Here is a 25,487-nt window from a genome sequence, read left to right as displayed (position 1 = left end):
ATTTTCAGGAAAACTCAAAGACTAACATTCACCAGCAAATGTGTTAAAATATGACTGTTTAAGTCACCTTTCAGAAGCACACACCTCCATATTTTTCAACATGAAAAGCTTTTATGGGTAATTCTGCTAAGAGGTTTTACTAAGCTGTCACAGTTTTTGACAGGATCCAAATTTAGCATCCCATGTTCGCAACCATTTGCTTTCAGAATCAAGTTCATAGGGGAAGCTTGTGGTTAAAATTGGTAAGTTGTTGTTGCAAGTGACAAAAAATGACAAGAGTGACGTTGGGAATATGGCAAGTTTGACTCGTTCAATTCACTCAGTGCTCCTGGCTTCCAAATAAGTGCAGTGATTTCTAACAAATCAAACCTGAGTGTCATTCTCTTTTTGTGCTGAAGCTGCTGTCATGAGTAGATAGAACTAGAGAGAGGGGGAAATCAAAGCTGAAAACCTAATAGGTGATGTTGCCATCCTCAAAATAATAAGCTCAGCTGAAATACTTCTAGCAGGTGGCCTCACCTTATGACACTCATATTCTCTACACCAAATCATCAATAGGTTTGATACTCTTTCATTCCTGCACACTTTTCTGGCTGCAAAATGAACCAAGATCTAGATCTGAGGCTGTAATCTCTTCTTTGGGAGTGAGCCTCATTGAACTGAGAGGGTTTTCCAGATAAACACGAATGAAGTCGGATTGTGCACCACTTCTGAATGACAGATCAAAGTAAAAAGTGGGTACAGCTGTAAATTAAACATTTTCTCTTTCATCAGCACCATCTAATACTTGTTCAAAATAGACAAGGAACATACAGTGCAGAGAGCAGATTTTTATTTTTTTAAAAAAAGGTCTGATTGATATAAACAGCTTGGCAAGTGAGCCTGGACCATACAGCACTTTTCCAACTCTCAGTGATGTTAAGAAGGATAAATACATGCAGGTCCCTTGGATGTGTTCCTTGGAAATCATTCATTAGGTGAATGTTCGCATAGCAAGTCCACAATTTCCATTATTTCCTACGGGAACATTTCTAATCAAGGATTTGTCCAATCTCTCTCTCCCCCCACCCCCATAATTTCTTCCTGAAAAGGCTGCAGCCTACCAGCAAAAGAAAGACAAAGGGGAAAACTTATTTGTCCAATCTCTCCAGCTCGCTGATTCATTCAAAAATTGCACCTGCCCTCCTGCCCTGCATGGTTTCTGCCTGAAAATGACTTCCTCAGCAAAGCAGAAAAAAGCAAGGAAGTAAAGAAGTGGCCAAACTCCATCTATTCAGATATCTGAATCTGTGGAGTGTATAGCGATGTCTGGGCATAAAGCTTTATGTTCGGATAAGTGAATTTTCACATAGCGAACACGTAGCTAGTGGGACTGGCTTATAAAACAAGCATATTAATTTAGGGTGGGGGTGTAGTTCCTGTCAAGCTTCTTGTGTAGTAAACTAATACAGATTTTTCCTAGGCCTTTGGTGGTTTCCCGTCATGTCAACATTTTTTCTTTATGTGCCGTGGTCTATATGTATCATAATGAAATAGGCACCTATGTGTCTAGAGCCCAATGCATGCAGAATTGAACCATGTAATCTGCACACCACAAAATGGTGTGTAAAGTTCATCCTACACAGACCTACAAAAGTGATTTCCAATGCAGAGATTTCATACATTCTAGTGTTCGTTGATGGAGTCAACTAATGAAATCTTATGCCCTCCACGATACGTAGAAAACAAACATCTAGAATAATTGTCTTACTAAATTAAAAAGGGGGGAAGGGTATTTTACTAGCTACATCCCATCAGCGCATTCTCTTTTATTACTGATAAGGAAATGAAGCCACCATTATCACAAAGGGGAAACCATAGTCCCACTGACCTTTTCAATGTTGCACAATCAATTGTCTCTTAGAAGGGCAAAAGGATGCAAGTCTGGAAGATCCACAGTCAAGAATGGCTGACTTATGCGAGTTCAAAAATGATGATCGGTATAAGCCTCCAGCAACTCTCCAGCCTCAAAAAAATAATAATCCAGTAATCCATAAAGATTGCTCTCCGTCTCAGCTTGGAAGTGGGCAAATCTTCAATTGAGAGGCACTGATCAGCCCATAGGGTATTTTCCCTCAAGGTTTCTGCAAGGTACCATTGATGCTCAGAATATGCCAACATGTCTTGGTACAGAAGATTCTTCATTCCAATAAAAGGTGAATAATTGTGGTTTACCCCACAGACCAAACACAATGATTGTAATCCCAGTGGCTGTTGAGGGAACAACAGTACCTTCCTTCGTTTAAGCACAGTATCTGGCAGCAAACACAGCATCAGAACTTGTATGTGATGTTATATAGATACATGTATATTACATAATGTCGATCAACACAGAAGTATATTCCAAGAAATAAATTTGTTCCAGGCCTGTTCACAAATGACGGGCTGTCATTTCTGTAGTTCCCCTCCCTGCAACACTCCCGGCAAACTTTATATATCAATCGACGCTGCAAATCTTTTTTTTTTTAATTATTATTAATTATTATTATTATTATTTCAAATGGCGAGGAGAAGTAAAAAAAGTGCAGTTCTTCAATTAAAGTGCATGGATGAGGTAAACTAATTTCAAGAGTTTTGAGTTCATTCAGTACTGGCTCAAACGGGAACCATTCTTCCGTGCATCTGTTGCATTTGGGTCCTCATTGCCTGCACACTGCTCAGAATCTTATTCTGGTGTGCAATGGCGGTAATTCCAATTCTTGCCAGGTCGCTGCAGGAAGCAAAAAAAGAAAGAAGCCGAAGGGTGAAAACTTTTTGTCAGAAGTGGATCCAGTAAAATATATTAAGTAAAATCCATTAAAATATATTGAGACAGGCACATACACAAAAAAGGAGAAAAGAAGGCAAAGCAAGGTGAATGTATACTATTGCTTGATTAAAGCGGCTGAAGGACATTTTGGAACGGCACACATTGTAGACTGAAGGCATTCTGATATTGTAATGGATGCAATGATATGCAGTGCAAAGCAAAAAAAGCCGATTAAATATCCAGATTTACCAGTTTTTTTGTTATACCGCTGAGTACTTACTCCTGGTTCATATGCACCACAGCCTCTAGGGTAGTGTAGCTGGCAGCTGTGAAGTTATCCTTGTATCGCTCCATCTTAATAGCTTGGAGCCAATCGCCGACGGAAACTACGGCTGAGAATTCAGGAGAACTTGGATCCAACAGAGCTGTATTAGGTCTAGGAACAACAACAGAAGAACATGATTAAAAAGATGTCACAGCAACAAGAACAAAAATCCAGCTAGACTTTATATTGCATAATCAGTGCTCAGTAACAGATAAGAGAGGCATATAATCCTAGAGATTTGTAAGAAACAAGCGCCTCCAACTACTACCACAGGGTCTTCTGCTGAACCATCTTGCCCTGAGAGGAGTGAGAAGAAGCAATAACAGCTTTTTCTACATAAACAAGTTGTCTATTGTAACTTTTTTCCCCATCAGTGATTATAGTTATAATAATCTTCTGCAAACTACTTTGTGAGCTCTACCTGAACAGCAGAGTATAAACAAACTGAACTGAACCTGAACTGTGAATAAACAAATATGCAATAGTTTCCTACACAAATATATATGGCAAAACGTTCCAAAACACTTAAGGACGATATTTACACGGTCACAATGTGTAACTTCAATATGTATACACAGAGACAGATATGAAAATGTAGGTGAAAATATTGTGGGGAGCATTGCAAACATATTTGTTTCTATATAGCTAATCCTAAGTGATGTCCCTTAAAAAAAAAAGGTTTTCCACAATGCACTGCTTTTCTGCTAGATTGTAGAAAGTTGAGCCACTGTTTATTTTATTTCTTTAACAAAATGTATGTACCATTTGATTGTAGATAGAACCTCTAAGTGGTTTTCAAAAAAACAAGAACACAGCCCTACACATTTGAATTGTAATGGAAAATAAAAGTTAAACACAGGCATTTTTTTTTAAAAAAAGAACCTAAATATCATTAAAATCAACAGTCAGCATGAAAACAGATTAAAATGTGTCAATTTCTACACATTTGGATAGGCTCTGGGAGCTAAACTGTTTTAAGCAAGTCCTGAAAAGAGTACAGCAAAGGAACCTGATGTCAAGAGGCAATGAGTTCCAAAGTGTAGGTGCTGCCAAGCTAAAAGACTGATTGATTTCAAGTGCCAAATGGATACCACACAGCAAAGTGGTTGAGTGGGCAATACATGGAGAAGGACAATCCTTCAAGTCAACTAGTACCAAGCTGTTGACAAAGACAGTTACTAAAGTTCTGTCTGATGAGGGTAAGTTTAAGTCCCTTTGGAGAACAATCTGTAAAGTGTCACACATCTCATTTTTTAAACATTTGTGATACTGTAATGCAGCTGCAATGCCACTACAATGTCATCATACACCCTGTGGCCAAGCCTGTATGCAGAGACACCATAATGGGGTGTCCTCAAGGCCAATTAACACTCTCATCATTTTTCTCTCCATGATACATTGCATTCAAGGGTGCATTCATGTGGAGATCTTAAGATATGAACTGGGGTTTCAAGCACACAGCTGCAAATGTCCAGAAGCAACACCTCTCATCATTGATGAACAACGTGCTACCACGACTGCTGCCAGAAAACTAGCTGATCTATCGGTAAAAGGCTCCAGACACATGCTAAGTGCTATGTTATCCACTGGGGACAGTCAGAACCCATGATTTGCAGGGAAATTCTGTCTATGTGCAAAAGCCTTCGGCTTAGGATGAATAATTAAAAAATGGAATTAGGTCAGAAGTGCCTGTTGCCACATTAATCTGTGGTGTGCAGAGACCCGAAATGAAACTGCCTGCACAGGCAGTCTGGTGTAAACTTGTTCATCAATGCAGGATACCATTTAATTAAGCATTTCCAGAAGATGCCTACCCAACCTTTCCCTAGAATTTATTATACCAGCAGAACTGACTGCACCAGTTTGATCCCCCAAGAATGCAACGCAGGATACAGAAGCCTGTTTCATCCATAACACTTTGAAAAGTAAATGAGGTCTTAAATGGGAAACAATCTACTGTGACAGAATCAGCCTCTCCCCATGTACTTCTTGTCTACCATGAAAAATAAGATCTTAATTCAACAGAACTGAAACGTCACTAGAGGAACTATGTGCTCTCATATAGTTTGGAAGCTGAGAACTTAAGGAAGGCTTCAACCTGGCACACTGAAAGCTGGGATGGCAGGGAGTTAATCCACTTTAATCAATCAATTTCTGAATGGCATGTGTGCCTGGCACAGAATAATGGCGTCTTTGATCTTTGTTTTGTGGAATGTGTGTTCGTGTTCCAGTTCAGATTATCTGCAGGATCTTAACACCATCAACACATCTATTAATACAGTTTTTTGTTTTTTACACCCTTTGCACACAGCACTGGTTTTGAATAGGCCATAGCACCTTACTCAAATCTCAAGATTATTACGGTGGTGATTTTTTTAAATATATATTTTTTAAAAGCTGTTTTAATTTATTTCAATAAGATCAAAGACTGGGTGTATTAAAGGCATTGTATATAAGTTATTGTCCAGGATTGCTCTCATCTTGATTGAATGCTATTTCTCATTCTTAACAGCCACCACACCTCTTTCTGCAGATGATATATTTAGCATGCATCAAAGAGGTGAGCAATGGGCAGTCACAAAAGAGCACACATTTGGTAGCTTTCGCTGTACAGATTCACATGAAAGTGCAAACAGACATCTTTTGCTCTGCACTGCGTCCTCGTGTAAAAAGGTACTTTCGACACTTTGCGGAAATCAGCTATGAATATCAGATTCTACACTGCAGTAGTAGCTAATGGTTGTCAGAGATCTATGCTTATCAGCAGACCAAGATCAAATACAACTGAAGGAGATTAAACAGTTGGTATTATGTGACACACTCTCTCTTAAATAATTTAACACAGACAGAGGGATACACTTCCCAGGCTCCAGATGCAATTAGAGCAATCTGGAGAAAACAGGAGGATAGTGGCCTCAGAGGGCTAATAACCTGTCTTTGGTAATGTAAATGGTAAGCAATGGTCACTGAGGGGCATACTCATTTAAACATGAAAAACCACTTTTTTTCCTTGATACCGGACTGTCAGCAGTTGAATCTAGTACGGTCTGGCCTCTGATGACACCTGCACTTGTAAGAGAAGTCTCATTTGAGAGAAATGCAATAGTTGTTTCCCCTCAGTGAAAGATCTGTGTCATTTTTAGAATATTTCCTTCTTGTTTCATATCTCGCCTCTGGCCAGCTATGACAACTTGTTCCTGGAGACACATGATTGATTATGCACTTGAGGGAAATTTCCCCCTTCTTTAAGCAGACAAATAACTGCTAAGAAATAAAGAGCCCGCAAGCATGAGAATCCATGCTTCTATTCCTGTTCATCTCAACCGAATGAGGCCTGCCTTACCTGTACCGTGAGGACTGGCATGCCAGTCTAAAAACAATCACCCTGTTATAAGTAGCCTCACCACCAATACTGGCAAAAGAAATTGTGAGGGATCTATAAATGTTGACCCACAAAAGACTCTAATTTCCCTATCTTAGGAAGGCAAGGGTCCAGCTGGATGAGACAAAAGGTCCATCTATTCCAGCATCCTGTTCTCAAAGAGACAGATGCCTACGACAAGCCTGCAAGCAGGACCCAAACACAAAAGCACTTGGCCCTCTTGTGAATACCAGCAACTGATATTTATGCTGCCTCAGACAATGAATGTACTACCTAGCCATTGTGACTTATAGTCAGTAATAATGTACAGGAGCCTGAGAACTAGTGGCTTCTCCTGAATGAGGTGGGGCTGTGATTGGGCAGAGGCATCTTCTGAGAAGATTTTTGGGAGCTACAGAGAGCAGGAGGTGTTCCTTCTACCAACTTCATTCCGTACGCGGTTCTTAGGATCCAACCCCATATTAGCTACTTCTTTCTTACGTAGGCAACAAGCCCAAATGACTTCAGCCTCACACAATGTGATATCCCATGCACGTTTACCCAGAAATAAATTACACTGAATTTAATAGGACTCACTCCCAAATAAGACCAGCTTTTATGTTTGGCCTTCACTCCTGAGCAGGCAATGACCGAGTCACCACTGCTGTTCTTACTTGTAAAGTTTATTTGGGGATGAGGATTATTAACCTCTGCCCCTTGTTTTCAAATTGTTTCTTAATTAAAAACCCTGTTTTCCTTAATTTATTCAAATTTGAACAACACACAGGCCTTGAACATTAAAGCCTTACATTTCTGTTGTGGTCAATGACTTGAGGAGGATAAATAAAACTTTTTAAAGGTTCCATATTTTGTATCGTATTCCCTTTCCAATCAGAAAAGAAGCCGATCTTCCAGGCACTTTCACCTTACATTATAACAATGTTCAGGCTCAAACTCAGCAATATAAAGAAGGAAAAATGACAAAAGAAGAAAAAAAGACTGTACTTTCAAAATCCCACAAGGATCTTTCCCGCATACAGTGGACCAATGGAATGCTAGTATAACCCAAATGGGCAACAGTCTTTCCACTGCAATCTTAGAAAAGAAAAACCAGAAGCAGGGGTGGGGGTGGGAAGTGTAAAGAATCTGGCCAGCGTTATGAAGTAGACTTCAGTTTCAGCTAAGAAGTTGAGGTGAGTTACAGCTGCCTGTCGCCACCAGTATATTCCCTCATCCATCACCATTAAGAAAGCGCAGCTGACCTGGAGTTTTCGGAGCCTGTCCTCTTTAAGCTGTTGGGGTTGCGGATGAGTTTGTCTAGCATGTTGACAATCTGTCCAAATTTAGGCCTGTCACTGCGTTCCTTCTGCCAGCAGTCCAACATCAACTGATGGAGAGCAATGGGGCAGTCCATCGGGGGCGGCAGCCGATACCCTTCCTCGATGGCTTTGATAACCTAACAAACAAACAAATGAAAGGCAGCATTTTAAGAGAGCTAAATAAAACAATATATAAGGCACTTATAAAATGGGGTAACCTTGAATAAGTTTGGCGTTTTAAAGATGTGCACATTTAATAACAGTAAATACATGTTTGTATAAAAGCTTCGGTTATTTTTGGACTTCCCAATATTTATTGTTTGCTTTTCCAGAAAACTGTAATTAAGAGTTTGCATTATTAAAATAATGGAGAGCGGAGGCATTTTAAATGTATTACATTTTAAACTTGAGAATGAAGAAAAATGATTGTTATTTGCTTTAGATTTTGTTTCTAAAACTCCTGTCTTATAAGAAGTCATAGCAAATGCCTTCTAAATTAGAAAAGAGGGGAGAAAATGAATTCAATGGAGCAATCCTCTAACATGTCTACTCAGTAGAAAGGGTATAACCCCAACCCCGCTTACCTGGGAGTAGGCCCTACTGTATTCAGTAGGACTTTCTTCTGAGTAGACATGATTAGGATTACGTTATAAGTTACATTGAATTTAATGGAGCTTGTTTCCAAGGTTTAGTATTACAGACTAAATGACTAAATATACAGGCAAGTAGATGAGCACATCACACATTAACACTTTTGTTGCTTTACTGACAGCCGATCATTTTGGAAGTAGAACCAAAATGAGATTTCCTGAAGTTGTCAACAATTCCCATATGCCCTAGATACCGACCGGACGGTATTACTGTTTCCCTCAGCTCCACTCCACTTCCAGGAACACCTGGTCCTGTTTCCCCTTCCCTAAATTCGTCTGTCTCCCATGCAATGTGAGGGGGAAATTGCCTTGGGCTGTTCTGCACCTACAAAGGCCAGATGCAAACTGGCCTACTGTGTCACTTGAAAGTGTGTAATTATAAACAGTATCCAACAGGATCCAAAACTTGTCTGTATAAAGGACACCATAAACCCTTCCATACATATGGCTCATTATCACATACTGCCTGTTTGGCAAACCTATGTAGAATAAGCTCATGCATAATCAAAGATCCAGTTCTTCACAGCCCGGTCTACCCAGTTCGCAACCCTTCACCCCGTCACAGTTGGCACTAATGGGCACTCTTGTTGGTAGTCTTTACAGAGAGAAGCAAGATTAATTGGCCACACACATTGATTCGCACAACCATACAACTGGTTTCACAAGTGTCAGGGTAAGGCACAAAGGCAGGCAACGTGGACTCCTACTTCCATTGCCACTAGGCATTAAGGCAAACAGAGAAGAGTGTCGTCTCCAAGGCTACCAACCCTGCCCTATTCAGAACCACAAAATTAATAACTTTCCAAGCCTTATTTGCATTCTAATTGCAAGGAGAAAGATTCCTCCTCACCGCCACTGTGCAGTATTTCTTTATCTATGTGACAATCTGTGTGACGTGAGCTGCATAGCTTCTCATTTGCCTCCACTAGCAGAAGGCGTCATAGCTACATCACTGGCCCAATTAATGTGGCCATTCTTCTTGCTCTCTCATGGGCAAGAGGGCATAAAAAGCATCAGCAAACCTAATTCAACATTGCTCCGAATTCCATTTCGTTACTAAAAGCTCATAATGTTTCCGGAGAACATCTGAAGCTTTGTTTTCATGCTAACTGCTTAGTGCCTTTTTGTTTATTCTGAGCTGAAGCTTGCCTACTCTGAAAAGTGCCAGCTCTATTCCAGATCTTCTACTTGCGATCCTTTAACTCAGGGATGGGGGACCCTCTTGGTGCTATTAGATGCCAACTCCCATCACAGTAACCATTCTGTTTGGGGCTGATGGGAATGCAATAACTTCTGGAGGGCTGTGGCCTCCCCATCTCATCTTTAACTGGAGAGGCGAGCAATTGAGTCTGGGATCTTACACATGCAAACCATGTACTCGGCCGGCGAGCTGTGGGCCCTCCTGAAATATATTCCACATCTGAAGGAAATTAAAAGGAAATCTCTTTTCAGCTTCAATGCCATCCACATGTAAACAATGCTGGAAACTTTTCAGTTATACAAAAGAAGGTGGGTGAGTATTATGCAGCTTCCTGCCTTGAACTAAAGTGTTCAGTGTTTCATATCTCTAGATCGAGGACGGAAGAAATGTTAATCTGCTTATAAATCCTCCTGGTAAAGGTTATATCTCATTTTCACCGGACTGTCGTCCTTTTCTAAAATGTTCTGCTATATATTAGATTCCTCTTCATCTTTTTCTTCAGGACTATTCTACAATAGCAGGAATTTTATTAACTCCCTCTTGGAATGAACTGAAGGAGTCCAGATGGTACAGTTAAAGAGAGTTGCATAATTTACAAGGGGTCATTTACTAAAGCTGCTTTTTAATGTCCCCCAAGGACATATCTTCTATTGTTGTTATTGCTTAAACATTTTGCACAATAATAATAATATCACATGTTCCCAATGAAATTCTTTGTGCAGTCTTAGATTAGCATTATTAGTTCAAAAATATGAATGTAAACCCACACTAGGGTTTGAAATATTTACCCTTAATTGGAAAACCAGTTTTACTGATGTATTCTTAACGGATCCTCAAGTGGGAAATTGTGGTACAGAATCAATATTAACAATTTTCTTTCCATGCTAGAATACCTGAAAGGCTTTGCAAATGGATAAATGCTTTCCTTTTCTGAGGTTCCATTTGCAAGAGTTTTAACTCATTTCAATGCTTTCACATGGCATGAAGCAAAAGTACAGACAAATGTACACACACACACACGACTTGCGACCAAATGTTACTGTGTAGAATACTCTGCTTCAGAGTTTCTCCCAGTCTGCGTGCCCTTTCCCAGGATACCCCATTCCATTCCCTCTCCACAACAGTGTCCCTCTCCACAAACATATTAATTTCCAGTGGGAAAAGTTACACTGAAATGACATCTTTGTAGCAGCTAACCCTTCCCACTAGTATTGACACTAGAAGGTCAAATCTTCAATGGCCAGGACCCCAAGAAAGGAGCAGCTCCCTCCCACTCCTGTAGACAGCTCCAGGATAGTTAGATATGGCAAATATATTTCTAATATTTTATTGTCCCACCACCCCAAAAGACTATGGAGAGGTTTGACTTAAAAAAAGAAGTGATGCATGCAAATAGCAGATTCTATCCACCTCCACAATGGTGTCCCTCAGAGGCAGTCCCCAAGCTGGGTGGGAGTTGCTCCTAAATGATGCATTGTCATAAATGACTGGGGGCTGTGTGTGAATTATGCAACCATGAAAGATGGGCTAATCACATAGGACTTTGTCTCATATTAATTCAGAAGACACAGTCCTGTCTTTGGAGCAACATTTCTGTCACAGAGGATGGAAAGACAACTTATTTTACCATACATTTTAATTCAATTGATGGCAAAAGAATACTTACTGCTTTGCAGGAAGACAGAGACTGCTAGTGCATCAGCTGATTACATGCTTATAATGGGAAACTAGTGTGCTAAAAGGTCATATGAATTTATCCAGAGTCCTATTGGGTCTGGTAGCATTATTGCAGCACTGCATTAAGAGGAACCCACCTCCTATTTCCTTGAAATTTTACTAAGACCTTACAAATGTTGCTCCCAGAAGCAGTGGGCAGTTGAACTATGAGGAAGAAATACCCAGGCTAGGGAGCTCATGCCATCAGTTCTTGAGAAAACCATCAGCAACCTGTAATAATTCTGCTGTTTTATTGCTGTCTTTAGCAACGTGTTTATTCCATTGGATAACCCCGCCACATTTTGAGCCATTCAAACTCAGTCCCCAACTGCCTGGGGAAGAATCAAGCAAACACAGCACCCAAATGACATTTTCGGCAGCAATCCCATGCCTAATGAAATGTATTTAAGAGTACACCTGTACAGGAATGCAGTTACTGATATCAGATAGCTAGGTCTAACATTGGCAGTATTTAGATGAAGGTGAAGATCACTTACATCTTGATTGGACATATCCCAATAAGGCCTCTCTCCATAGGACATCACTTCCCACATTACAATTCCATAACTCCAGACATCACTAGCTGATGTAAATTTACGATAGGCAATTGCTTCTGGCGCAGTCCACCTGATGGGAATCTTCCCACCCTGCAAATAAATCAACAAAGGCATTTATATAAAAGCAAGCACTTTAGGTTTATGTCAACGTTATACATCATCATTTATCAAAGCAATGGGGTGGTGTTCATGAGAAGATTGAAAAGAAAAATCACTAAAATTACACGTCTATTCAGCCTACAGAGAAAATGAATATTTTCTCTGGACATAGCTCCTCCAAATATCAGTATCTTTAAAATAAATAAAAAATCAAGTTTCTAGTCTTTATGGTTGAACCAATGGTCTTGAAAACATGTGATGTAGAAAATGCTGAATAGAATTTTAAGTTGTTTGGGCTTCACAGGTCTTTGTCTTTTCCCATGACAAGCAGAGCAGACTATATTATGAGGGAAAGCAAGATTGTGCATTAATCTGCATAATTTATACAGGTTGTGGAAATCTGCTTTTTAAATTCAGAATTTAGGTTATCCTGGCACAGATTTATTTATTTTTTAATTGTACGAACCACACACACAAAATTGGTTCAGTGCCGTTTCTAACAAAGAAGGGAACACCATCCATTGGCTTTTTGTCGCAGGTATGGGAACCAGGAAACTGGAATATTATTACCAGCACGTAAGTATTCCACTTCTTAAGGCTAGGATTAATGCAGCTAGGAGTTCACAAAGTATCGGTCACAGGATTATAACTGCATACTTAATATTTAGATACTTGCTATGAATGCAAGAGCTTTGCTAATGTGATCTTGCATGTCTGTTGCTACTGCCAGGCTTGTTTGTCCAGTTCTTCAACATATATGTCTTCACTGCAGCCCACACTTATCAGAGAACTCTGGAATCTGTCCATAACTGGTGAACAAATTGTCCAAAGCCATATATCCTCAAGTGCTTTTTGAGCACATCCACTGTTTGCTCCTAAGTAAAACATCTGGGAGCTGCTGTTGTGAAGCACGTCTAATCAAATCATTAGTAATTTAGTAATGGCTTAAAAGTAATACCATCCTCATTATTTGATTTAGCTTCTCTTGAAAGAAAGAAAAAAGATTTCTCCTTTTGTTTATGCTAATGAACAAGGTGTTCTTAATTGAGTTTCAGGTTTTCTGCAGTTCCATTTGCAGAAAGTCATTAAAAAACCCAAAGATTTTGTAGTTTATTGCTGCGGATCATTTCCCACCCCACCCCCAGTATGCTTTCATGATTTCTATCATAGCTAATGATCTCATATTCCTGACTTTCTCTCTCTCTCCACCCCCCCCCCACTCATTCTCCAATATATGCCTTCTATGGCATCAATATGGTGCTCCCATGAAAGCTTGCAAAATTTGCATTCATTCCCCCCACACCACTATAACAAAAAAAACCCAAACATGTTTGATAACTAGTGACCCTTGGGGTGATTTCATTCTGCCATACAGGACTTGTCCCTTAAACAACATGGAACTCTGAATTTATATATTAGAAGACCTAGTCTTACTGAACAATACTTGAGGAGGAACAACTGTCATGGCACAGCAGCCTTTTAGAATTATTTGAGAGTGTCAACAGATTTGTGCATAGGGCTAATCAAATGAACTTTAATCTTTTCTTCTTTTAAAAAAACAAACACCCTTATCAAAAGGTCCTGAGTAATTTTTTTCTTATAAATCAGTAACTGTCTAAAGAACAAGGAGATATAAAGTGTAAATGGTGGTTCCCAAAGATTGAAAGGATGTAAACAATGGGATCTGTCTTAGATACAGTGCTATTGTTTTATACGGTATGCCCACATCTTACACACTTTTAATTTGCACAAATTTAACTATATGTGGGTACGGTGGGGATGCTCTCGTGAGATCTTGCGGGAAGTTGGATTGCCCCATGAGATCTCGTGGGAGCATTCCTACCAGTCCCAGAGGCAGCACAACAAACAGGCTTTGGCTGAGGACCATCAAATTGGGGGTGGCTGAAAAAGAGCCTAACACATTGGTGATGATAGCTGCTGCAGGAAATTTTGAGAACACACGTAGATTTCTTGCACTCATGGTTTTCATTGCCTCTGAATGGTGGCCAAGTTACAGCTTCTTTCATTTAATATAGCAATGAATAAAAGTCCATTTAACCAGCAGAACCCTTATGATTGACTCGGCTTTCAATAGTATTAATGGGTGGTTGTTGTTTTTTAAAAAAGAACAATTATAATTTGAGATTCCTTCTGGTTACTCAACCATGGAACTCATCCAAATTGTCCTGCATAGTGATACCAAAACAAGACAATGTACTGTGATGCAAATTATAGATATTTGTTGTAGTTCTGTTGGAAGGGAAAACACTTTACTATATTTGCACTCACCAAATTGAAAGGGAGGCTTTTCAATGCTTTGCCTCCTGCCCTTCTGTTTGAACACAGCTCTCTCGAAATCTGTCTTGGCTCAAAACCCCACTGCCCTTGTTAGTGGGAAATTGCAGGGCTGGACAGCATTAAACACTCACAAGGCAAATTGCACACACACCCCCACCCCCCCAAATTTAATGAACTGCATGTTCATTACAGGGGAAATGTGAGAATTAAACAGCACAAACTGGGTTTCCTAACAATCTCGGCACTTGGGAGAACAGATGGAGAATAGCAGGCATTTAAAGGCAAAACATCTAACAAAAATTACAAATCTACATTATAAACCTTGTACCTCCTTTTATCCTGATGTGTATAAACTTCAAGGATGTTTGTGATCATCAGGATATTGCTTTACAAGCTGCAGTATTTGCCTCATTAGACTTTACATGCTGATGACTAAAACCCATCTAGCAAAGTCAGTAAAACAATGCATATAAAATCTTAATGTTCTACATCTTTAGGCATCAGACATAAATACATCCACATGCGGGATCATGCCACTGATGTCACCGGCACACAAACCCATGTGACTTTCATAAGCTCCCCTTGTTTTTGTAATAAATGGCAATGTGTTTGTCCTTAGTAATGACAAAGAATGCCACAAGGTATGTGTTATTAGCAATGTTAGGTCTGCATGCACATATATGTGCACACACACACACACACACACACACACCAATTCACACACACATATCTCTTTATCTGTCTGTCTATATGTAGATACCTACATGCACTCACCAGGATCAATAGTGATTCATGTAACTTGGTACTTCCTACAGTAACCAGCAGTGTCCCTCCAGGGTTTCTAACAAAGCCCTCTTTTACCAGATGTAACTGGAGATTCCAGGGATACAACCTGAGAGCTTTGGCATGCAATGCATGTCCTCCACTGTATTGGCATACCCAAATCTTTGCAAAAGCAGAAAGAACTTAAAACACAATGGCTGAAATTCTGGCACTAATGTAACCAGAGCCTGTATGTTTCTGTATGTCAGGCATAACTTGCATGCAGGCTTTCTCCAGTGTGGCTGGTTTCTGCAAACCAATAAACCAATCAAGACCTTTTAACTTCCTCTCCAAAGGGGAGTTTACTCATGTGAGAGAACTACCCTGGAGGTGGTTGTATGGATAGTGATGAAGCTTTATGAGCACATGGGGATTAGGACCATGGTCACCATATCAGCTTTGATAGCTCAGCTGTTTAGAGCATGGTGCTGATAATGCCAAGGTTGCAGGTTTGATCCCTGGATGGGACAGCTGGTTGGACTAGATGACCCTTGGAGTCCCTTCCAACTCTATGATTCTATTATCCACATTCAAAAAAGACCAGATCTGTATCACAGCATCTGTATCAATGTCCCAGAAGTTATGGATGCAAGGAACGTGCAAGGAACCCTCATGTCCCTGACTGGACCAAGAAGAAGAGTTTGGATTTGATATCCCGCTTTATCACTACCCTAAGGCGTCTCAAAGCGGCTAACAATCTCCTTTCCCTTCCTCTCCCACAACAAACACTCTGTGAGGTGAGTGAGGGTGAGAGACTTCAGAGAAGTGTGACTAGCCCAAGGTCACCCAGCAGCTGCATGTGGAGGAACAGGGACACGAACCCGGTTCACCAGATTACGAGTCCACCACTCTTAACCACCACACCACACTGGCTCATTGGAATGTCAGAACCACAGGACTATTTTTTACCTAAGGTTAAAGGGACATGAATGGAGGAGTCACACACCGGCTGTCCCAAGTATATGTAGGTTATACAACTTCAGGGCTGTTTTGTGATTACAAATGTCTTTTGCATGTACATTAAATAGTGATGTGAAAATCAGTGATATAGCTAAGAATGGTTTGAAATATTTCGTGCCTTACCCTGGTAGTGTAGGCTGCTTCGGGGTCATCTTCCAGAACACGAGACATGCCAAAGTCAGAAACTTTACAGACCAAGTTGCTGTTCACTAGTATGTTTCGAGCAGCCAGATCCCGATGTACGTAGCTCATGTCAGACAAATACTTCATCCCAGAGCCAATGCCTCGAAGCATTCCTACCAGCTGGATTACGGTAAATCTGCCATCGTTCTTCTGTAATAAATAAATAAGTAAGAAACTGTGTAACATTTGCAGTGAAAACTGCTGAATAATATATCCTACTTTGTCTTGATCTCAGTGTTCCTTAAAAATTTAAGCCTTCCACCCTCCGGATACCTGCTGAACCCAGAACCAACAATCTTCACGTGTTTGGAGTTGGTTATATCATGGTTGCAAAGTTTGGTGGCTTGGGACAGTATGATCAAACTGGCATTAAACCACAGAAACAAAGTAACAGCTCTTTCTAATCATTATTCTGCCAAATCACACTATGGAACTTGTTCCAACAGGAGGCAGTGATGGCCAACAATTTAAGGTAAAGGTAAAGGTACCCCTGCCCATATGGGCCAGTCGTGTCCGACTCTGGGGTTGCGCGCCCATCTCGCTTAAGAGGCTGGGGGCCAGCGCTGTCCGCAGACACTTCCGGGTCACGTGGCCAGCGTGACAAGCTGCATCTGGCGAGCCAGCACAGCACACACAGAAACGCCGTTTACCTTCCCGCTAGTAAGCGGTCCCTATTTATCTACTTGCACCCGGGGGTGCTTTCGAACTGCTAGGTTGGCAGGCGCTGGGACCGAGCAGTGGGAGCGCACCCCGCCACGGGGATTTGAACCGCCGACCATGCGATCGGCAAGTCCTAGGCGCTGAGGTTTTACCCACAGCGCCACCCGCGTCCCTGGCCAACAATTTGGATGGGTTTAAAAGATGGTCAGACAAATTCAGGGAAGAAAGGGCTACTGATGGCTGTGCTATGCCGCCATAGTTGGAGGCAGCAATGCTACTGAATACCAGTTGCTGGAAACCACAGGAGGGGAGAGTGCTAGGATCCTGCTTTACTGGCTTCCCATAGGCATCTGGTTGGTCATTGTAAGAACAGGATGCTGGACTATGGGGCACTGGCCTGATCCAACAGGCTCTTCTCATGTTCTTAGGAGTGTGGTCATTAAGGGTCCAGCAACCTCCGCAAAATGTGGATTTGTGAGGGTTCGCCAATAGTGAACCAGCAGCTTGTAAGGGAGGAACCCACCTGAGGAGCCTGTGTCTCCCCAGAGATTTTGTTTCACGCCCCTCTCAGTATCCCATTTGTCAAAGGGGGCCTGCCGCACAGTTTAAGAACCGCGGTCACATCTTTTTAAGAACTGTACCACCACATTACTGCATTCCTTGCCAACTAGCCCTATAATTCACCAGCAAAGCACAGTCCGGTGGCTATTGTACTAGCTTCCTGGGATGTGTGGAATGTTCCAGTTTTAATTAGCCCACCGCACCGTGAGACTTTTTAATGAGCATTTTAATCAAACCTGCTTCTGATTAAACATGGATTATTTAGAGCTTACTATTTTATACTTCACCTCTATGCTGCCTGCCCTCCTACCCCTCCCTGCAGAAAAGCACACTCGTAAGCATCTTACGAGCATAATTCTGTCTCATCTTTAATGATAAGGACATCATAATAAAAATATTTGGGTTTATTCTATCACAGGCACCTACCCTGAGGAAGGCATCCAAAGAACCATTCTCCATGTACTCAGTTATGATCATGACTGGTTTGCCTAGAAATTTGGGAGGGGAAAAACACAATTCATAGATGCAGACAATTAGGGGAGGAAGAAAGCTTTAAAAATAAAAAATCAAAAATCATAATAATGTAACTCCAAAGTTCCAAGCTTCTTTCTCAGCTCGAGTGAGCCAGAAAAGAACTAATGCAAGGCTGACGTGTTCAAGAGTTCCAGCCAGAAAATTAACACTTTAGCTGACTCATTGACAAGGTCTTTAACTACGGTACACACCATGGTCTCCAGAGAATTTAAGAATCCATAATTGCTCTCTAAAGAAGAAATGGTGATGCAGTAATAGACCCAAATAGGCCTATTTGCACTTGGAGTAATGTAAAGATAATTGCATCGTTTGCTAGGGAATTTGTATGTCCGTAGGCATTTGGCTGAGAGAATTCAAAGTTATGGTTTGAAGGATGTGGACTGTCAGCTGTAAGCGCAGATTCAGGTGTGGCATAAACAGTAATTTCCCTTCTATTTACTTAATCCGTAGCATTTATTTTGCCATGTAAAAACATGCTTTACCCATTTCCTCCATACTGATGAAGGCAGGGTCAAATTAGTCAATGAACTATGTTGCAGACAACGTACACTTTAACAAAAATGGAGAACTGTAAATTAACACTGGGTTGCACACAGTTATGTTATTCTAGAGTGATCCTGTCATGGGATGAGGAAGAGATTCTGTGATGGAGTAACCATTACATCCTGCCAGCTTGCTGAGGTGAGGGCGGGTGGTAGGAGCAGAGTTTTATCATGTTGCTTCTCATTGACTACAAAAGGAGAGAAAACTACACCAGCTGAAGGGGTGGCATAGTACTGGGAAATTTGGGGGGCTATGTCAAGGGAAAGGGGGGGCTTTGAATTCGCTAGACCCAGAATGCCCCACTTTGTCCCCACCACCGGCAGGGTATAGATGGTGGCACATCTACGGTGAACTTTCCTTGGGCATGTCAATAAGTTACTGATGGTGCAGGTGTCATCCTGCCTGTAGACCTTTCTCTCCACTGTTGGAGCAGTAGTTATGCCTCTTTCCCAGATACCCTGCTGCCTAAATCCATGATGATTAAATATAATCTATTAATATGTTTAATAACAGCAGCTATTGGCATAGCATCACTTTGTCCTTAAAACACCTTGCAGACATAATGGGTTGGTTTGCACATAACCCCAAACCATGGTTTAGTGCTACATGCATGAGCTAGAATGAACTCAAGTAAAGTCTTGGACTTATACACTCTCCCTCATTTTCCTGCGCAGTGAGGATAAGGACTTCATTAGCATGTGCTTTCAGTGTCCAAGAATCCTGGCTACTTGTTACAAACAAAATAGAGATGATAGTTTAAAACAAACTTGGGCTGGTTTAATAAGCCAGCTTTATGATTCATGGTTGAATCTGACTTATTTAAAAACTGGCTAGGGTTTGTTTTAAACCACAGTGGTATGAAACAGCCCGCCAGGATTCCTTGAAATAAAAAACATATGCCAGCAAAGTCCTTCTTCTGGAAAGAGAAGGGGGAAGGAGGAGCTGTTAGCCCAAGGCCTAGCTGAGGCCCATTCCATAGTTTAGTGTTACATTACTTATAAACTAACCCATTTCACGTAACTAACTGTCCTCAAAGGGAATTGCTTCTTTCAAGTTCGAATGTGTGAGCATTCCTAATGATTGCCTAAGATCCACAATTCTCAAAGACTAAGATAGGGCTTGTTAGCCGGGCACAAGAACTCATGGGAGAGAGTAGCTAATTTTTCTAAACCTCTTCCAGTCTAAATTTTGTTTTATAACATGCCATGAATGGATCAGGAGGTGAGGCTTTCACATATACTCTTATTTGGGTAAACAGAATGTGTTTGTGTGTGGAAAGATCTGGAGTAAAAGAAAACATATTTTAACAGAACAACAAAAAAATCAATCTGCTCAAACATTTGCTTAGGAAAATTGCGGGTCTGTGAAATATTTTCACACGGAATAGCTCCTATAATTGTATCTACATTAGCACATTTTTCACTCAGCAGGTTACCTCCACTTGCAATTCTACTAGGAGCTCCTATTTCAGAAATAACTTTTTCTGATTAGAAAACAGTATGCTAAGGCATATTAATAGCCTGTACCTCTTTCACTTTTCCATTTTTATTTAGGGACAGCTGGCCTGAGGCCAGCCTCTCCACAGAACCTGTATGTTCATGATTCCCTTGCTACTTCAGCTAGTGCCAAAACATTCATGTCCCTCATCTTATTCCACGTTTACGTATGCAAGCCAGTCTTTACGTTAAAGTGAAATGGAAATCAGGCATCTGCAGCCCTAACTATCTTATTTGCATGAGTCAAAGTTGTTTTTCCTCCCTGTGCACATGCACAAAAATCCAGGGCAGCTGTATCAATATGAGCTTAGAAATTCTGGCCGGGAATACAAATACTTAAAGGCAAATGCTGAGGAAAACCACCCTCTTGATATATGAACATTCACCCCTCCCAATATTCATCAGTGAGTAAGGAACCCACTTAGATCCAATCTGCATATTTCCCCATGTCATTTACACTTTGCAACTGTGACTTAGAGTCACTTGACAGAACAAATACATCTAAATAGGTTTTAATTAACCTTCTGCAATCAAAAGGTACTTTGTCAATTTAAAGAAATAAGAGACACTCTTCATTTGAATATATTAATGCACAACTCCATTAGTTATTGAACCTAGGCAATGCAGTGTTGAAGGTGTGACAAAGAGGTCTAGATGGAGTCAAAGCACTGTCTTATCCCTCTTGGACTGTGATTTTGCAGCCAGCATATGCTAGACCCTGTGTGGAACTGAGTAATTGGAGGGATCCACTGTTTGATGGAATTTGATTGCACACTTTGGAAAGGACTAAACAACTTTCTTATTTAAAGTATGATGTATTGGATTCAGTGGCGGACCTGTTTGATTTCGGTACCATTGTCTTGTGACTGCAAAAGTAATCATACAATATGAACAAATGTAGCCATAGACTTTTCTCCATGGAGTTTAATTGGGGTAGCTTGTCATCATGAAGTTGATTATTAATAGCACTTGACTTGCCACTAATAGTGCATTCATACTAGTCTCTTTCCTCATCTCTCTCACACACACACAAACACGCACCCACACATCTGCCACAACAATCGATCTTGTGTTGCAATTTCAGAAACTTTAAATGTACCCATTTTTCACCAAGGCTCCATAAACATACAGGGGAAAATTGAGATAAATGTCTACTTAAGAAACTCTGTTTGCCAAATGGTGATGGCTTGGAGGTGTCTACGATGGTTTGTAGCAAAAGCATGAACTACAGGGAGCCAGGCAATAGAAGACACTTGGTTTGGTCTCCCACCTTCTGCTGGGAATTTAAAATCATTTTAATGCAGTGACAAGTATATTATGCAAATAGTATGCACTCATTTATAACTGTTACAGCTGTACCAGCTTGGGGGGGGGGGGGGTTAAAAGCCTCAGTGGGATTTCAATACAAAGATTCCCTTGTTGATTCTCTGTTTTACCAAGGTGGTATGAAAATCACTGTCTATAGCAAACACACGGTGGCCTAAAAAGAAACCACTTTCTGAAGGAAATATACCTGTAACATGTATGCTTTTAAGCACATTTTGATTTGATGTAGTATAGTGCTCTGCTTAATATCCAAATAAGATAGCCAGTTAACCAAAAAAACCCCCCCACAATTCCAAGTATGTGTATTTTCAGCAAATACAGAAACAAGCCCTGGACACAGCTTGTACAATATAGTTCAAAAAAACACAGTGCTATCAATTCATTACCATGATTTTAACCAATTAATTATCAGGCTTTAACCATTTAATCAATTTCTGAAATGTATATATTTGTACAAATTAAAGCATCTCATTTAAAGGGCTTAGGTTCCTCAATGAAGTTGAAGATCTAATTTTTAAAAGCAGAGTCACAACTCCTTGGCCCTTTCATCAAGGCTAAACTGATTGAAGTAGTTAAATGGGCTATGCTGCCTTTATTTGTGCATGTGAATAGCTCAGCTGGATAGAGTGTGGTGTTGCTGATAACACCTAGGTTGCAGGTTTGATCCCCGTATGGGACAGCTGCATATTCCTGCATTGCTGGGGATTGAACCAGATGATCTTTAGGGTCTCTTCCAACTCTAAAATTCTATGGTTCCATGTTTTCCAAGAAAATTTGATGAAATTTCTATCAACAGCTCCCTCCACTGACGGCCTTCCGTGTCCCCAAACCACATGATTCCTCTCACCCCCTCAGCATTGGATTTTGGGACGGCAGCAAGGAGGGACTGGGAAAACATTTCAAGGGCAGAACACTGTTCACAATTCTTCGAATCCAACCCACTGTGCTGGAATGAACTCAGTGCCTTTCAGATAATGCATTACTTTCTCAGTGAGGAAAGGGAGGTTCACACATCCCAGACTCATACCAGGATTTCCTTAGAAAGGGGGGGGGGACACCTTAAGAAACAATGAAAACCCATTGCTATTAGTTCCATGCTGCAGGCAGTTCACTGGCACTTTGAGACTGATATGTATAATTTGTGATTCCTGAGGCAAAACAAGCTGACAGAGCTAAGGTGTTTGTTCTTCTGCAGTAATTTTTGAGCATACCAGCTTCTCAATACTGGCAGAATCAAGGGAGGCGCTGTCATGGACTGGCTGGAGGCAGAGGAGTGATGGGAAGAACAAGCTGGCCTCCAAGGGAAGCAGGTTCAGATCCAGGGGATTGGTGGTGGGATGACCACGAGTGGTCAGAAGGAAAAGAGGGAGCAGACTGGGGCGGGGGAGGCATTGGAAGATGAAGAGGTAACAGCGTTTAGTGAGCTGTTGGCAAAAGATAGCCCAGAAGCAGAGGCTAGAGTGGAGAGGGGGCAAGAAGCGGAGATGAAGCAGGCTGCAGACGAATCCAGGGAGTCTCCTTCTCCTGCTGCAAGAAGCTTCCTTCCATGCCTGGTCTCCCAGAACATGCAGGAAAATGAAGGGGGTGGACAAATGAGAGACAAGAAGATGAAGCCTTGGGCTGCTAAGGAAGGAACAGGGGAGGAGCCTTAGAGAGCAGTGGGAAGGCGGGGACCTTCAGTTCTCGTGACTACCTCATTGGGGCATCACCTACTGGGAAGAGCTGCTGGGATCACTAGGCCTGCATTGTTTTGGTTTCTTTGAATAAAGAGTTAACTTCGCTAACCCCGGGTATTTTACCGCTAACCTACTCCGGTCTCCGGCTCCTGAAAGGCACGCTGCTTGCTCACAGTATCAATCACAGAGCTACATTTTCACAGAGCCCAGATATAGCTGGGATACGCTACAAGTTTTGTGTGTTTGTGAGTTCCCAAATATTTTGCTCAAGCAAAGACAATTATAAACAACAATAAATGGACAAAAGTCCTGCCCTACAACCAGCGACTGCAATCCTAACAAAAATAGGACCTGAAATATAAACAGATACTTTCTTTATTAAGAAAAGAATACTGGCCATGTTTTGAAGCTATATTCAGTGATCTATCTGGATCAGAGCCACCTCAAACAGTGAGGGCCTCTCCAGCATACTTTTACTTGGGTCTACAAGCTTCACAGGTGCATTCCAGTTCTGGCTTGAAAATCACGACTGTGGGGTTTTGCTCTCTTCTGGCTTAGACTGGCGTTCATTGGTACAGTGACTGCTAATCGTCTTTAAAAGGGAGAGGAGAGAGGAGGGGAATATATTCTTGACCAGGTGTTGCTTGAAATAGAAGCAATGGCACCAAAGACGAAAATCAGAAAGAGCACACAAACATGCCTCTTGCTAAGGACAGGGTTATTTTCTTTTGAAAGGCCTGCTCCCTACATCTGTGACTTAAAGCATAAAAGACTTAAAGCATAAAAGCTCGCAGGTTTATTGTGCTTGGTCTCTTATGAAATATTTTAGGTGCCTTGATTACCATCTGCTTTCCCTTCATCCGACTGAAAGTCACTGCAATCCTAAAAAAAGAGAGATGACTTTCAGAAGTACCCACCTGGCATACCAATAAAAAGAGGTGGAAAAAAACCTCACTTCAAACCAAAGCATCCTTCCATCACATTCCTCCTTACCCCTTAAAACTGTGTAGTATTACATTTCCTTGTAAAACTATGCACAACTTGCTCAAAGATAGGGTATCGGCTGCAACCATAAAACCATTTATAGCTGACAACAAGATTAATGACAAGTGCTACACTGATTTCCTCCTATTAGCTATCGGTGGATCTGTTCCATCTGTCATTTCAAAGCAGGAATGGCAAAAGCTCTGTGCTGATTTAATTTCATAGTGACTTCCAAACTGTCCTGGTCAAATACATGATCACACATTTGGCAACAGGTTGTGTCCTACTTACATTTCGTAACCACCCCTTCCAAGTGGATGATGTTGGGATGGTCAAATTGTCCCATGATACTGGCCTCACTCAAGAAGTCCCTTCTTTGTTTGTCTGTGTATCCAGCTTTCAGTGTCTTGATAGCAACACAGATCTCCCTCTTTCCCGGCACCTTCAAACGGCCACTGCAAACTTCACCAAATTCACCTGCAGAGAAGGGAGACCCAAAGGCCAACCATGAAAGACCTGATGGCAACTAAGTCACTGTGTGATTTTAACTCCATGATGTTTTAATTGATGCCATAGAGATTCTAGAAGATTCTGTGAATGTTTGCTAACCTTCAGTTTTGGTTATTCGTATGTGTAATACACTTTCCAATCTCCTTTGGGATTTTCTTTTTGCTTGGCTTACTTATTTTAGTCTTTTTGTGAGGGGGAATACAATATGACTATGATGAACAACAGCAAAACAGTTGTTTTATTCAACTAAATTCATTCACTAAAGAATGTTTACCTTGCTGAGAAGGTAAACAACTTTACTCAAAAGTCTTTGTAAGCTATCTTGAAGACTGAAAATGTAGAAAGGTGGGATAGAAAACTGCCAAATAAAGAATGAAATAAAACAATTTCCAGGAAATTAAAACCACAGTAAACCTTCCATCATTATGAATCTATTACAGTGGTACTTCTGGATGTGAACGGGACCTGTTCCAGAGCCCCGTTCGCATCCTGAAGAAAATGCAACCCGCGTCTGCGCGTGTCGTGATTCATCGCACCTGCGCATGCACATGACATCATTTTGAGCATCTGCACATGCGCGAGCGGCGAAACCCAGAAGTAACGCGTTCCATTACTTCTGGGTCGCCGCGGAGCGCAACACGAAACCCGAAGCTACTTTAACCCGAGGTATGACTGCAGTGTCTAACATGGTCATGACTTGAGCTTACCGACACCAATGACTTTTTCAATCTTTATGCAGGAAGCATCAATTTCTTTGGCAAATTCTCGCACAGCTTGGTTGGGGTCCTCATATGTAAAGGGATCAACATACGTTCTAACACCTGCAACACAAAGATGCCTTGTCTAGTCATGTAATCCATGTACGAATGAAGGATCATTAGTATATATCCTCAGTGGGCAGTCAAAAGGCTGGGTGAC

General features: G+C 41.1%; 1 protein-coding gene across 1 annotated transcript in view; it reads right to left on the bottom strand.

Moving 5' to 3' along the window:
• Positions 1 to 25,487, bottom strand: part of EPHA4 (EPH receptor A4) — a 159,302-nt gene that overhangs the window by 7,757 nt on the left and 126,058 nt on the right. Inside the window, exons 10-17 of the mRNA XM_028731050.2 lie at positions 25,277 to 25,390; positions 24,351 to 24,536; positions 17,927 to 17,988; positions 16,220 to 16,429; positions 11,858 to 12,007; positions 7,737 to 7,930; positions 3,069 to 3,224; positions 1,871 to 2,749 (exon numbers count right to left, since the gene is read on the bottom strand). Of these exons, the coding sequence (XP_028586883.2) occupies positions 2,635 to 2,749; positions 3,069 to 3,224; positions 7,737 to 7,930; positions 11,858 to 12,007; positions 16,220 to 16,429; positions 17,927 to 17,988; positions 24,351 to 24,536; positions 25,277 to 25,390 (1,187 nt within the window). The 3' untranslated portion in view covers positions 1,871 to 2,634. The remainder of the gene's footprint in view (positions 1 to 1,870; positions 2,750 to 3,068; positions 3,225 to 7,736; positions 7,931 to 11,857; positions 12,008 to 16,219; positions 16,430 to 17,926; positions 17,989 to 24,350; positions 24,537 to 25,276; positions 25,391 to 25,487) is intronic.

Source organism: Podarcis muralis, chromosome 6, assembly GCF_964188315.1.
Source record: "Podarcis muralis chromosome 6, rPodMur119.hap1.1, whole genome shotgun sequence".
Lineage (NCBI taxonomy): Eukaryota > Metazoa > Chordata > Lepidosauria > Squamata > Lacertidae > Podarcis > Podarcis muralis.
The sequence above is the reverse complement of the archived record's forward strand: the minus strand, read 5'-3'. Positions and strand labels throughout refer to the sequence as shown.